The sequence below is a fragment of the Penicillium bovifimosum genome (assembly GCF_028826915.1).
Source record: "Penicillium bovifimosum strain IBT 22155 chromosome Unknown utg000002l_segment0_segment0, whole genome shotgun sequence".
Taxonomy (NCBI): Eukaryota; Fungi; Ascomycota; class Eurotiomycetes; order Eurotiales; family Aspergillaceae; genus Penicillium; species Penicillium bovifimosum.
In genome coordinates this window covers 261922-276507 of record NW_026622711.1, presented here as the reverse complement: position 1 = coordinate 276507, position 14586 = coordinate 261922, and the positions used below count along the sequence as shown (strand labels likewise).

Genomic DNA, 14586 nt, shown 5'->3' with positions numbered 1-14586 from the left:
TTGAGCGAGTCATAGGAGATTTATTCTTGCACGTACCCCGTTGCTTCTTATCGGCTGGGGTTAGCCCATCCCTTCCAATCTTTCATGAGTCTCTATATATGGGAGCGTTTTGTGAGGATCTGAGGGTTAATGAGAGCAATACTAGGAGCATTATAAATCGAGTTTTGCTATTCTGGCCGACGTCGCCTCTCCACTGCTGAGAACAAAGTCCATCTGTAACAACGAAAGCTCTTATTGAAATGACATTTTGGTAATATCGTACTATGGCTTCACTACCTATTTGTTCCCCTCCGGGGCTAGCCTTAGCTAGTTCGTCAACTTTATACCGCGAGTTAGCCTGTGCGAAGGCATCACAGACACTACAAACAAACTTCCCACAGCTCTCGTACACTCATCCTCCAAGCTCCAGACTTACATCCGACCAGGTAACTCTTGCTGTTGCAGCTCATACGATTCGCTCCGAAAGTCTTCCCTCGGAACCGCGGCTGATGCAAACCAAGGTATCTGCGAACACGGGTGAGACTGAATGGACGCCTTCGGTTAGTCCTTTGGGTAATGAGACCGACATAACTCCGCCGACAGCATCTCCGGAAAGCCTGCCAAGTGCAACAGAGTTCAACGACACCCAAACCCAGCCTCCTGAGACAAGCTATTCAGATCTAAATCCTCTCGGCGCGACGCTTTCTCCCGATTCTCCAACTCAAAACCTAATAACGGTCAATATGTATCCAAGCTCCACCAGCAATCAGAAATCCCTAGATCCTCTACACGATAATCTTGTTGCTTTAACAATCCCTTCTAAACAAGTCGACCTTGGTATCGAGCGGCTTCCATCGATAAGTACAGGAAGCGATAACTCGCCGAGTGACGGCAGTAATGGCTATTTGGAGATAACTGAATTTTCTCAGCCTTTTCTCGTCCTGACGTCTGACGAGGAAGGCGTGCAACCTGGCCATTTCTCACATACGCAGATGGAAGGTCAGACTGCCGCCCCACAAGGGGAAACAACGCAGGGCGCCTATTCCCCGCAATCACCTACGACACTCGTTATCATCAGCCCCCTTTCATCTTCAACGGCAGCAGATACTGTTTCCTCGAGCCCCTCCAATGGTGCTTCATTGGATGGGAGCGGGGTATCGCGAAGGCCCTCAAGGCAAAGCCTTGCGGTTATTTTCGGCAGTATTCTAGGAGTAAGCCTCTTTGCCGGTTGCATTGCAATCCTGCACAGGCTGTGTTGTCGAAACTTCCGCAATACGAGAGTCCAAAGGCATGCCATCCATAGCGCATGTCACGGTGGCCAAGAAAGCAAACGTTCAGAATTAATCCATTCTGAGATATCACGTTTCTCCAAGGATACTTGACGTGGTTACCACTGTGACGATCAGGACTCAGGCGTCACATGATGGGTGGTGAGTGTGTGTGGTACGAGAGCTGTGAGAACCTGTGACTTGAGGAGGAAGAGGACATGTCCGGTGACTGGGAGAAGAGATGAAAACTCTTCTGTGGATTCTTTCTTGTTCTCTTTCTTTTCTTTCCCATAGTTGTTGTTTCGTCTGAATGCACTCTTTTATCTAAAGGATTTGGCTGGTAACATAACAACAACTATCAACCCATTTCTATTTCTCGGAAGCCACTGCAAGGACTATCACGCGTCGTGAGAGGTCCCAGTTCGCTTCACCACAACAATCAAAACTAGTTTGCGGAATCTAGTCAACATGCCGAGCACCCGCACTGGTAAGCCGGCACTCGTCTCAGCCGATGAACGACAACGACAACGACAACGAGAGGGCACCGCCTTCCCAGGAACCAGTCACGGCACCGGATCACGATGACGAGAACCGGGACCACGATGATGAAGACGAGGTTCACGAAGAACCATCCAACGAGTTGGAAAGACGGATCGGAGAACTTGCGAAGGAAGTTCTGACACTGCGGAAGGACAACGAGGCCTTGCGTCGCGAGCTGGCTGAGGCCGTTTCGGATCAGGAAGAAGCGATCGCTCACCGGGACATTGCGCGTCGCCAGAGAGATGAGCTTGCATACCAGCTGCTGAGCATGCAGCGCACGGGTCACGGAACACCGAATATGGGATCCTTGACCCAGAAGTCGACTAAGATGCCAGATGCGCCCATCCTCAACCTCAATGATGGAAAAGAGGTTCGATTCGAGACATGGGAAACCGTTATTCGGCAAAAACCGGAAGCGAACAGCGATCATCACCCGCTCCCAGTGCACCGACTGCTCTATGTCCAGAGCCGATGCGAAGGGAAGGCGCAGCTTCATATCGCCCCTCGCATGCATGCTGGCGCATCGAACCCTTACCTAGATGCCGAGGACATGATCAGCCATCTAAGGTCGGTTTTCCAAAACCGCAACAGAGAGTCCGAGGCGTTGGCCCAGTACCAGAAGTTGAGCATGAAGCCGAAGGACTCCTTTACCGACTTCCTCGCGGAATTTATGCAGCTTGCTGAAGAAGCCGGTGTTATGGAAAAGGCCCGGAAGCGTGATCTGAAACTCCCGTACTTGCTCCAGACGCAGGTAATGTGGGCCGTGAACAAAAGCAGCGTTCCCATTGACTAATTTACCGAAGCATGCCAGAGCATGGCGCATGAGATCAACCTACTGCAAGAGAGTCGTCCCGCCCGTAGCAGGAAAACTTCGAACCGCACTCAACCACTGGTTCTGGATCCGGAGCAAGTCAGCAAACTGCCGGACCAAAGGTGAAGACCGAGCGTAGCCCAGCACTGACACCCTCTGAGCATGAAGCATTGCTTAAGGCCGGTAAATGTTTCTTCTGTAAGGAACATGGACATGTGAGCAAGGAATGCCCGAAGAAGAAACAACCCGCCATCAACGTCAGCGCTGCGCAAGTCCCAGCGAGCACCCGGATTGAGGAACTGGAAGAGACGGACCAGGGAAAGGCCTCTGCCTAGGACAAGTCTCCCTTCTAGGCGGAAAGGAAGTGTCACTTTATCCCCTCAACTTGCAGAAGTTAATCGGAGGTCCAAAGGATAGTTTGGTTTTTAATTGTACACAACTAATGCACAAGGGACGTTGTTTTTCAATTTCAGCACTAGGTGACACTGGAGCAGATGGTTACATCTTTATTAATTCAGCAATAGTGATTCTTCTGGGCAAGAAATTCCGACTTCGAGTTCAGCGGCTTGGGCGCGAATGCCCGGTGACAAGTTTTGACGGAACCCTCCCGAGACCAATCACTCATGCCACTGTCCTCACTGTTTGCGTGGATGGCAGAGTTCAACGCCAAGTCCCTATGCTGATTGCGGATCTTGGAAAGTACGATCTCATCCTAGGAAGGATGTGGTTTGCCGAGCACGACGTCCTGCTCGATTGTCGTCGACATCGAATGATTGAGACTCTAGCCGTTATGTAATACCTGATGTAAATCGAACGACCAGCGTAAATGAGAGGGAGTGGCTCAAGGAAGCGGTGTCTCGTTTATTGCTCTCTCTATTTCAGACGCCCAAAATGCCTGCAGGTAATTTGGTAGAAGCAACCGAAGCGGAAGAGAAAAAAAGCAAACCATGAGGCTAGTTTGCCAAATAGGTGCAGACTGCACATATGAGAGGGGAAGTTTGAACATGAGCAGGAGGTTATAGAGGATATTTTCCTTATTGTCCAAGGTGTCCGTCGACGTAGTCTTGCCATTGGACCAAAGAGATAGCCATGGTTAGTACCCGTACCTCTCGCTGGTGACGATAGTATGCTCAAGTCTACCCCGATTCACGTCCAACTCTTGCATGAACCTGCAAAGGTTGCTTTGAAGGAAATGCTCTCTCTGAGAATCCAATCTCCGTCACTCTCAGAATGGATAGCCTCGGAGGCCCTCAGATGCTATCATGCTGGCAAACACCAGTCACGTGACAAATCATTGCCCTGGCTATGATACATCAGAGCTCAGGATATAAAGGGCTGGATATATAAAGACACTCATTTAGCCATCATGTATTTAGTTCTTGGCGATCAATTGCACATTGTTACTTGGCTACTACCTTTTGGACTTTGCACTCTACGGTTCACCTTCAAGAAAACCAACCTACAAGTAGGGGAGCTCACCTTGTGGCAACACTTGGTGACTGACTTACTTGGCGCGCACTACCGGCACGTCCTGCAAGATACCCAGAAGGACCCGAGTCCGTGTAAGGCTTAGCATAGCAACGGTACGGTTGCGAGATACTCTTGGGATCCGCAGTGGAAACAGGCAAGTATAACCTGGAAGCAGCTCAGCTCTACTCTCAGTGACCAGCAGGCACCGCGTAACACTAGTATGTAACTAGTACAACTTTGCGAGGGGCCGAATAAATAGAATCTACTACTACTGTACCTTATTCATATCACAATACATACTGCCTGACCTTCATGCATTAAACATTAGTGTATTGCTTCACCAGCGAAACTGCCCGCACATGTTCATCAGTATGATTGTAACTGGGTATGAAAATCCAGAATATCCGAGAAAGGCATTTAGTGCATGGCGCGATGCGCATTTTGTGGTTTATGACTTGAAAGCCGTTCAGCTCAACTTCCTGCCTGGGATCTATCCAGCAGCGTATTGAACCTCCGAATGATGAGCGCTATTATTATATTTGAACATGAACATCACTGGTATCATCGAAGAGCGCGGTTGGGCTTAGCAGCTTCATGTGTTCTATAAATTAATCCAGGTTTCCCTCGTCCAGGTTTCATACCCTGAGAACCTCTTGAGTTAAATCCAGAGTACTTTCTATTCATAAACCTATACAAATCTTCTTCGCTGGAATTGCGGACACAAGTAAAAGTGCACCGCCTGCAGCAAAGACAATCCACCATCCTGATTTCCACGAAAAGACATGGCGCCAAACGCAGCAAAAGCAGGCAGAAACAAGAATGGAGGAACGCGAAGGCGAAGGGAAGAAGGCGTCTCCAAGCCAACTAGAAAGCAAACCATAGAGCGGAAGAACCAATTGAGCCAGAGGAAGAACTCTCAATCTCAAATTCGAGATTCACAAAGAAAAAAGCTAAAGGATATCCAGAAAGAGATCAATGCGACAAGAGCCCTCATAGATGAGGAAGAGGATGAGGGAAAACAGGGCAAGTTTGAAGTATTATTGAAAGAATTGCTCTCGAGCTACGAGCAGACCGATATGGATTTGGCAGCCATCGAATCAGATCTCATGGACATTGACACAGATCTCAAGAAGATTGACCAAGGCGAACCAATGGATGTCGATGGGACCGAAGATGAAAACAGCGGGGATGGACCAGATAACGAAAATGAAAGCAACGGGAATTTAGAGCGACATCAGCAAACCGAACTTGCAGACCAACCAGAAACCGACATAATTTCGTATAGTTCGGGCTTGTCTGGTACCGCGGACCCTAAACACAGGAGCCTCAATGACACCGATAACAGCCACGATGACTTGGCAAGCCAGAAGCCCCCACCTAAGAGCCAGCCACTCCCTGATGCTGAGGTGAATTCCAGCGAATTGTTTGTTGGCCAGACCGAGCCACCTACTAAGATCCAGGGTGCAAGCCAACCGAAAGACGAAAGACCCAAAGATTATCAAGATTATGTCTTTGGCCCGACTTTGGACAACGACGATGGCCCAAGTGAGCAACTATTTGAAAACGGCACAGTCACTTTGAAGAAGAACGCTCGGAGTGGATTTGATTACCTTAATTCATATGGACCCTTGAATAGTGCGATGACCATTTGGAGCTCGAGCGCGGCTTCTAATGAAGTGCAAGGATGCACGTACCTCAAAGGTGATCCTCACAACAAAGCTATGCTCGAAGATAAGACAGGAAAGGTCTTGTACAAAGGCATGATTCGCAACATTAAGAAAGTTGCCTGGCAACCCAGGCGGGAAGGAAGTACGATGTTGGATTTACTGGAGTCGGTGGAGGAATTGAATCCTGAAGTCAAGAAAACAAACCCAAAATATGTCTTCCCATTCACTACCGTACTTGTTGACTGGAAGCAGGGGGTCGATCTGCCGCCTCTTTGGATCAGCCGCTCAAACTACAAGAGACTTAGCAGTTCAGCTAAGAAAGAAAGTATAAGAACCGATCGAAGAATCTACGCGGTAGCTTTAGTTCAAGTGAAGAACTACAGGAACTGGGCAGGAAGGCAACTTGACAACAAGTGGGCAGGAGAGAGAAGATTAGGCTTAGAACAAAGCCCTACTCCATTTCCAGAAACATTAGAGACAGGACAGGTTTTGCTTCGTGGGCAGGACCACCAAGCCGAAAACGCAAAAAGCGAAAGCTACCAGGACCAGCGAACTGAAGGCCAAAGCATGGAACGCGAGCACAGCCAAGCCCAGAACAATGCAACAAGTTCTACGAACCCTCCGAAATCCGAAGGCTCTCAGCAAACCTTTAACAGAAAGAAGTTTTTGAGCGACATCTTGGATATGATTAATGATTTTAATACTCTTCCGCTGGAAGAACAAATGAAAATGCGCACTCTTGCGCTGGCCCAATACGATCTCTATAAGCGAAAAATGGAAGAAGGCGGTGCCAAGGAAGAGACGGTCTAACTGAGATCGTTATTTGAGATGGTACTGACCCGCGGGCGGGTTAGCTGCTGAATTCTTAAGCAAACAATGCCAATCTGACCAAGTCATGCACTTTTATCTTTCTTTCTTTCCTGTTCTCCTGGTCATTGATTGAGGGCCAGTCTGGTTGTTGACCCTGAACTTTTTTGCCAAAGAAACCAAATACTTTTGTTGATGTGTATTGCACTTTCTCGCACAGTTTATCAAGAGTGAAAATCACTTTTCACTTTTTTGAAATTAGTAAACTTTCTGAATGACCATCTCAAAATTATGTTGCTCCTCCGGTAATACTGTGTCTTCGTGGGCACAGAAGCCCCTAGCTTTGGAATGTTGATAATCATAATGCCGGAAATTAGTTCCTCATCTGCTCCTACCAACTACAGTACCTTACTAATGTTCTCCCTGGAGTGGTCCCTCTGGCAATTCTGTGTCTGCGCACTTGCTAGCCTTGCATGGTCCTCCTCAGCTTTCGTCTACGAATACCAGGTCCTCTCAAGAAGCGTAGTGCACAGGGAGAGAGAAATTCATTTGCCCGATGTAGCTCGCTTTAAGTATAAGCTGCTATGCGGGGTTGCTATCAGGCCTGCCGACAGCTGAAAAGCGTGGGCGCCAGCCCACTGGACGACTGTTGGAAACTCGCTTTGCGCATTTCTGACCAGTCGACCTCAGAATAGAAAAATATTGACTATAACAAAAGAAAGAGCAAAAACAGAAAAATGAGTGACGTCCCCACTTCTGGCCGTAGGGACCAGAATCACATCTCACCACGTAACGTCCGTATCCCCTTCGTTCCAGCTGCTCATCCTTATCGGCTGCTGCTCGTGTGCCCGCTTGGATCAAGGGAGTACAGTGCACCTGGCACTGCACTCCTAAATGGCGCCATCCTTCTTCTTCTTCTTCTCCAATCGCACCGCACTAAGGTGTCTTGGTTTCCCCCCCCCCCGTCATCCCCTTCTTCCTCGCCTAGCGCCGCGGGATCGACTGTCTCGAACTGGCCCAGTAGACCGGTCTTGACTATAACTTCGGCCACAGTCGTGCGGGCCTCCGGCCTTGTCAGGAGCTCATCCCGATGGAGAGTTATTCCCTTATCGGAAAGAGCGCGTCTCATCCAGTCTCGCTCGTCCCGGTGAGGGGACATTCCAGCAGGACGTGTGCAATCGTTTGATTGCCAAGATTGCAATCGCACCGCGCAGATCCGCGTGGGTTGATGCGATGTAGGTAGGCGCCTATGCCAATTCGACCAGTTCTGAGTTGTATCAGAATCGACGACGTGGCTTTGCGTAGTCCTGACCAGTACTCGAGCGTTTTCTTTGTCGGTATCTCGATCAGGCGTTTCGTCGGTCGACTGGTCGTTTCCTTTGCCCACAACTTCTCCCACTCCAACTTCGCTTCACTGCGTATGCGCCTTTTTGCCGCGGCCGCAAGGCGTATCCCTCTGTTGAGAGAGTTTTGTGGCCCTTCCGGGCCCTGCGCTGCGTCTTTGGCATGTTGATCCGCGATCTCATTGCCAATGACCCCTTGGTGCGCAGGGATCCATCTCAGTTCTGTCCAGATCCCTTTGTCTGCGAACTGCTGGATCAGGTCGAGACATCCTGATAGATAAACCTGTTCTGATGGCATGCGTGCCCGTTGCAGCGCCCTCGGCGCTGCCTGGCTGTCTGCGAAGATGACAATTCCATTCTTCGCCTGCTCAGCCCATGGTTCTGTGCTTTCTGGGCCAATGTGAGTGCCATCTCAATGGATCGGACTTCCGCGGCATATACGGTAGACGTATCATCATCCCCCATTTGGCTGTGGGCATGTCAGTCTTCGAGATCAACGACCGCTGCCGCTCCGATCTTTCCATCAATTCCGCTCCCGTCAGTGTACATGATGAGAGGTCTCTTGTCTGGAATCGCAAGGGTCTGGTTATGGTGGTTGACTGCGGTTTCTCTATCCTCGATGATAACCTTTGGCGGCGTCTGCCATGGTGCTTGGATGAATGCCCTCCGACTCTCCCAGCTCTTCGACAGAGTACCCGGAGGAACCATGAGGCATCCGCCTGCCTTCCAGGCCTGCGCCTCCATTGGTGTCCACCCAGCCCAGTCTCTCTCTTCGGCGGGTCGGTGTCGTAGCATCAGTGGTGGGACAGCGAACACTGGTCCTGTTCTAAGTCGCAGGGCCGTTTCTTAATCCTCACATCGCCAGCGATGCAAAGGAAAAATTTGCTAACAGCTAAGTAACGGCTAAGAGGATTGGACGACTTCAAGTCCAAAATTATTGGTGCTTTTCCCCACCCTAGATACCTATGCCTATGTCATCTTGAACATCGTAGCCACTCTTACTCAGCTCGTCCATATAGACAAATGCAGCAGCTTCAAGTCTCGCAATGGATGCATGGTCGAGCTTATTCAAATCGGTTTCCTGAGTTCTTGTTATTCGCAACCATTTGCTATAGAACATGCTTAATCATGAGATACATACTAATCGGGCTGTAGTTTAATGTGAGTGATAAACAGTGGGGGGATGGGAGTAACTTCGAGAGAGGCTAGTGGATGCAATCTGGATGAACTCGTGGGGATACAGCTTCATTTATTAGCAAAATGATGATGAGTGACTACTGGCCATGGTGGGGAGAGGAGAAGAGAGAAGAAGGAGTAGACCTCGCCACGACCCGCGGGTGACCCTGACGACCCGGACCAGAAACTGGAACATGCAGGTTGTAGGGTCGTAAGGTCGGACCCTGAAGTGGTTTCAGGGTAGGTACGGCAGGTTCATGTGCAAGATATTGATCACCTCAGTTCCATGTGTCAAATTGTTACCATTCCAGGCTCTTCAACCTCTGACACTTGAGGGTTTTGCGCTCTCAAACGAAGACCTGAAATGAAAAAAGCCCAAGGAATAGGCAGAAGTAGAACAGAGATAGATCCGAGTAAGCTTGAGGCCCATGCAATCCCAAGTTTTGTAAACACTACACTGCAAGTCAGTCACTGTCGTCAAGCAAACGAACTGTTGAAAGCACTCACCCTGGACTGTGAAGATAGGAAAAGCAGCCGCGAGTTCATACCGAGCCAAGCTATTTGCACTCATCGCACTTGCCACAGTCGAGCCATGATAGGTGTCGACAATATACTGGGCTGTACTGACGAAGACGCAGATTTTTCCCCAAGCAAATAGCGTAGTGGCAGTCACAGGACTTGCATTGTGATGAATCAGGAGATGAACCTTGGAAGAAATTTGGGTGGAGGATAACTCAATGGAGATGGATAAGGCTTAGTTAGAAGAAGAATTATTATTAGGTCCCAAATAGGTGGGGATTGGTGCAGACCTCCGCGGGACCCTCTTTGGCTACCTTCCACTACATAGCCCTAACTAGTTATCCGAACGCGCGTAGTTCGCGTCGCGTCTCAGGGATATTAAACCGGACCTCCTCCTCCTCCTCTTCCTCTTTCATCTCTTTCTTGATAAATCTCACTCAGTGTATTGCAAGATTCTATCTAAGCTCAGAGGTTCCAATCATTTCCCTAACCTCTACCAGGCCAACAAGCCCGAAGAGACTGCGAGTATCCGAGCCGCTAGTTTCGGACAATCCACCTACTTCTTCTGAAAGACAACCTTCTAGATCACCAACCCCTGATTCTGAACACCAATATGGCCATGATCAGAATACCCAGGTTTCACAGCCTGTCTACCCATCGCCGCCTGCTCTCGACCCATCCACGTCTTTCAGCATGACACCGTCCTCTGCTCTCGGTCCATCGTCGCCTTCGCTCGACCATACCTCGTCTTTTGGCAAGTCTCTCGGTCCGTCTCCTCATTTGCACGGCCCGTCCTCGTCGTCTATGGCATCATTGGGTCAGATGGCCGGTGCGACAGAAGCAGTCCACAGCGACGAGGTGTTGATCCTGGATAGAGAGGATCTAGGTCACCAATCTCCCGTTGCAGCGTTCGAGCCTGCACCTACAGCGTTCGAGCCTGCACCTACATACGTGGGGATTCGGGAAGACAAGAATTGGCCCAGACTCAGAGAAGCCCTGAAGTGGGACTACATCCGCTGGTTCCATATCAAGGACCACAAGGCTCTGATAACAAAGGACTATCCAGAAACGCTAAACAATCATGGAGCCCTGAGAGAAGAAGTGCGCAGAGCGAGGACGGTCGTCTGCGACCGGACCAAAAACTACAAGAGTAGGAGTCTGAGACTAGCCAAGGTAAGAGCCACACTCTACGAATCTATTATCCAACCTTATAAGCTGACCCTGATTGTGTCTAGGAACGAGTTTCGGTATTAGTCCGGCAAGCAGGTGCAAGAGAGGACACGGGCCATATCCCCCACATGAAAGACAGGAAGGCGCTTGCCCAATTCTTTTTCAATTCATTTGCTAAGGATCATTTCTTTTCGGCTTTTACCTGGGCGGCAAATTTCCTGGATTTTGACAAGTGTACCAAGGAGGGCCAACACTTTATTAAGAGTATGATCAGTCCCAGAGATTTATACCAACTCTATGTCTTGACTAACATTTTTCCAGTTATCTGGGCGAACCTTGCCGCCCGCATCAAGGTACATCTAGATGTCAAAAGAGAAGGAAATTCCAGAACGACCACTGGCGACTGGGTTGAGGAATTGAGGTTTTGGAATAAGATGGGCCAACCTGATATGTTTGAGAATATCACCCGGGCTTCATTCGCCAGACTCCCAGAAAGTCTACCGGCAAGGGAACCTAGAGAGGGGCACCGTGGGCACGAGGAGCCTCTCGAAGAGGGGGAGGAAATGTTCAATTTTGAGTGAGTATGTGCACATACTACCCATATGTACCTAATCACAGGACTGTGCCTGTGAACAGCGCAGACGTTGGGATCGGATAAAGGTCGGCCCAGGGTGGCATTTAGAAAATCATAAAGAATTTGCATAGTGAATACCTGGTGCGATCGAAATATTCCTAGAAATACCCCGTGTGATTGAAATACTCCAGAGAATACCTATAGTGACACGGTGTCTGTTCCGAGATACTGTATTCTCAACGGTATATGACCTAAAATACCGTGGCAGCAACAGTATTCGAGCCGAATTTACGGTATTTTAGTTTCTGGGGCTGCCGGCATGGTGGTCAGGCGATTGGCAATTCCTACCTCAGCAAACGCGTAAGTTGTTGTTGTTTTTTGATACGCCAACCATATGCTGATGATATGCAGCGGGGATGTAAATTGAAGTTGAACTAGTTAGGTACTGCGTAGTTCGTGAGATGACTGATAATCCAGCAGAAAAGAGCGGTCAGGACGGCTCCTGACGCGTTCAAGAAACAATGGTTGAGGCTGAGGCGGTAGGTTGAAAAGCTGGTGGGAAAGGTATTGTAAGGTTTTGTAAGGTGAAATCAAGTGTAAAGAAATCTACGGTAGAAGCCCACTTTTCACGTGAAAAACGTGACTCGGGGGTGCTGTGGCCTTTTGCCGGGGGTGCAATGGCCTATAACCAGACCCCAACTTTTTGCTAACGGCACCCCGTTTCTTAGCTAATACAACACCTTATGTAACCAAACCTCATCTTATTGGCTCAATTTTCTGCACGACCCAGTGGATATTGCTCAAAGAGCCACACCGCTTGCCCCTTTATCACAATGGGCCTTCGCCGCCTTCAATTTGCCCACCGAATCGCCCGGCTACTAAGGTAAAGCAGCCTGTTTCAACGGGTATTCATCCATTTTGGATGCAGAACATATCACCGACTGACACTTTAGAGTATCTACCACTACTCGGACCTCAGCTACCCATACCCAAGGCCCAAAGATCAGCCGACTCAGGTGTTTCACGTCTACAAGGTAACAAGACTACAACTGGGAAGGAAAAGGCGCCGCCTATGTGCTCAAACTGTGGGGAGGTTGGGCACACAATCAGGTCCTGTAAGGTATAATGATTCCAATCAAGTTGTATACTATTTAAAGCATCTTAACCGTATGAAAATCGCGTGTGATCAACTTCAATTGCTGGGGTAAAGATAGGAAGTTGGGATGTGATGACATAAGATGGGGTGTCCTTAGCAATTCCCTGAGCTGGTGGTATAGTCGCGAGGTAGCCTTTAGTAGCAACACACACTCCTACACATCTCTGATTTCTCTTCTTGTGCGCAAGCGCCCAACCTCTTTTTCCTCTAGTTCGATGCTATGCTAGGTGGTATCTGCTGAATGGACCCGTGTGCCTCAGAGCACACAGCCTTCGAGCGTTCCCCTCTTCACTATGTTTTTTTTGTCAGGGTCCGTGCGAATTGAGCTCGGAACGACCGAGAACCGTGAGAAGACAATAAACCGGGAACACCGTAGCTGTGTAACCATTTTTTGGTCGATTTTCATACTATGCAGTTCTTGTTCTGGGTTATGACTGATTTCGCTATACAGAAAATAGCAATGTGGATAATGTTGAATCGTTCCCCATAAAAGCTCCATCCAATGAGAAAGTCTGCGCCAACCGTACTCCAGCACGTGGGGTTAACAATAACGGACCCCATACCAATCTGGCTCATTCCTGTTGCCAGAGATGCAGAGGGGAACGAACTAGAACGAAAATACTCACCTGAATGAAGCCATCTACGGGGGAAAATCTAGGTACGGCGAGCATTTAGTTTCTAAGAGCCTAGAAATGAGGCAATGGAAGCATGGATAAACAGTGATGAGTAAGGCTGTGTACAGATACGGAGGACAGCAGAGATACAAGCTGTCCAATAATACAAGTGTGGATATGAATGCGAATATCCAATGCAATCCAAGGAAAATGAGTAAATAATTGACTATCTAGGATGAAGGGATTCCGGGGTTTGTGTACCAACAGCCCTCGGAGGGGAATTGACCCGACTAGGCTGGAGCACAAACACCAGAAGTGCCAAAATGAGAACCCTCTATCTGACAGTTTCGTTCTCTGCACACAGTATGAGGATGCGGCAGAGGCCGGCTAGTGGGCACAACGGAGAGATTGATCGGGCACGAGCTTCTATCCCCTTGTCCTAGTTCCCCACTTCCTTACTACTCCACGGACATACAAATGCCGACTCTCCGACCTCAACCCCTGAAAAACGGGGCGTGTCCTCGTGACTAGCTCCAAGTTGTTGACCATAACAGGAAGGATGTGCATAATAGCTGAACTGAGATCGGCACTGGCTGAGGCAAACCTATACCGCGCGGGCTGGACCGTTCTGGACCCACAGGACGTGAGTCCACAGTATCTAGCCGAGACCGTTCAAGGTCTCTGGATACTGAGTCATGCTGTCTCATGCGGGTTGAGCAAAGAATATCGACATACAACCGAAAGTATCACGTTCATAGACATTACAGTTGCTTCCGCTTAGCTACCAGTGATATGCAACCCGTGTGCTACGTTGATCGTTGACGGAGATCAATGAGTTTGTTAACTGCCAATTTAGGTAGGCGAGCTTGTGGGGGAAAATTGCCGCATCGCATCCGTGCACTGAACGCAGGATGAGACGCGGATGGTGGCACAACGGTGAGATCGACCAAGCACGGGCTTCTTTGATATTGAACATCAGTTGAGCTAAAATTATTATTTTATTTTCTACCACGTTGATGGCCCCTGGAAACTTTGATCATATAACTGCAGCTGTCGATACGAGGGGTAAGAGTTTGGGTAAGAGTCTGGGCGCTATGCTCCGTGGTAATCTACACGGGCCCTCTATCACTACCCCGAAAATGTACAACGAAGATAGTGAACGCCCTGTATGGACTATGGGCTGTATCTTTGTCCCGAGTCCCGACCCCTGAGCAAATAGCGGGGCTTCGGGTATCTCCAGCCTCGATAAATTATGGAGCTGGGGGTTTCATTGAACCAATGAGGGAAAAGATCAATTGTCGCCTAAAATACATTTGGAGGAGAACCGAGTACAGCGAGTACTGACTAAGTGCTTAGTCAGAATTCGCCGTACGAGGATCACCACCCAGTCACACACACCACGGAGTTAACGGTCATCGCGGAAAGAGAGTTCGGTTCCCCGAATTCCCGTTAGCCTAATAGGTCCTTTTCCGCCTATGCTTAGCGAGGCGCC

General features: G+C 49.1%; 3 protein-coding genes across 3 annotated transcripts; all 3 read left to right on the top strand.

The window, feature by feature from the left end:
- Nucleotides 1-1758: 1758 nt before the first annotated feature.
- On the top strand, nucleotides 1759-2933 carry N7515_001298 (zinc finger CCHC domain-containing protein; the record flags this gene model as incomplete). Its single annotated transcript, XM_056662042.1, has 2 exons — nucleotides 1759-2538; nucleotides 2652-2933. 2 exons carry the CDS (start codon nucleotides 1759-1761, stop codon nucleotides 2931-2933), a joined length of 1062 nt encoding a protein of 353 aa, XP_056524155.1.
- Nucleotides 2934-4850: 1917 nt separating this feature from the next.
- Nucleotides 4851-6545, top strand: N7515_001297 (uncharacterized protein; the record flags this gene model as incomplete). The annotated part of the gene is made up of 1 exon (XM_056662041.1): nucleotides 4851-6545. The coding sequence occupies one exon, from the start codon at nucleotides 4851-4853 to the stop codon at nucleotides 6543-6545; it is 1695 nt and encodes a 564-aa protein (XP_056524154.1).
- Nucleotides 6546-10273: 3728 nt separating this feature from the next.
- Nucleotides 10274-10834, top strand: N7515_001296 (uncharacterized protein; the record flags this gene model as incomplete). The annotated part of the gene is made up of 1 exon (XM_056662040.1): nucleotides 10274-10834. The coding sequence occupies one exon, from the start codon at nucleotides 10274-10276 to the stop codon at nucleotides 10832-10834; it is 561 nt and encodes a 186-aa protein (XP_056524153.1).
- Between the last annotated feature and the right edge of the window lie 3752 nt (nucleotides 10835-14586).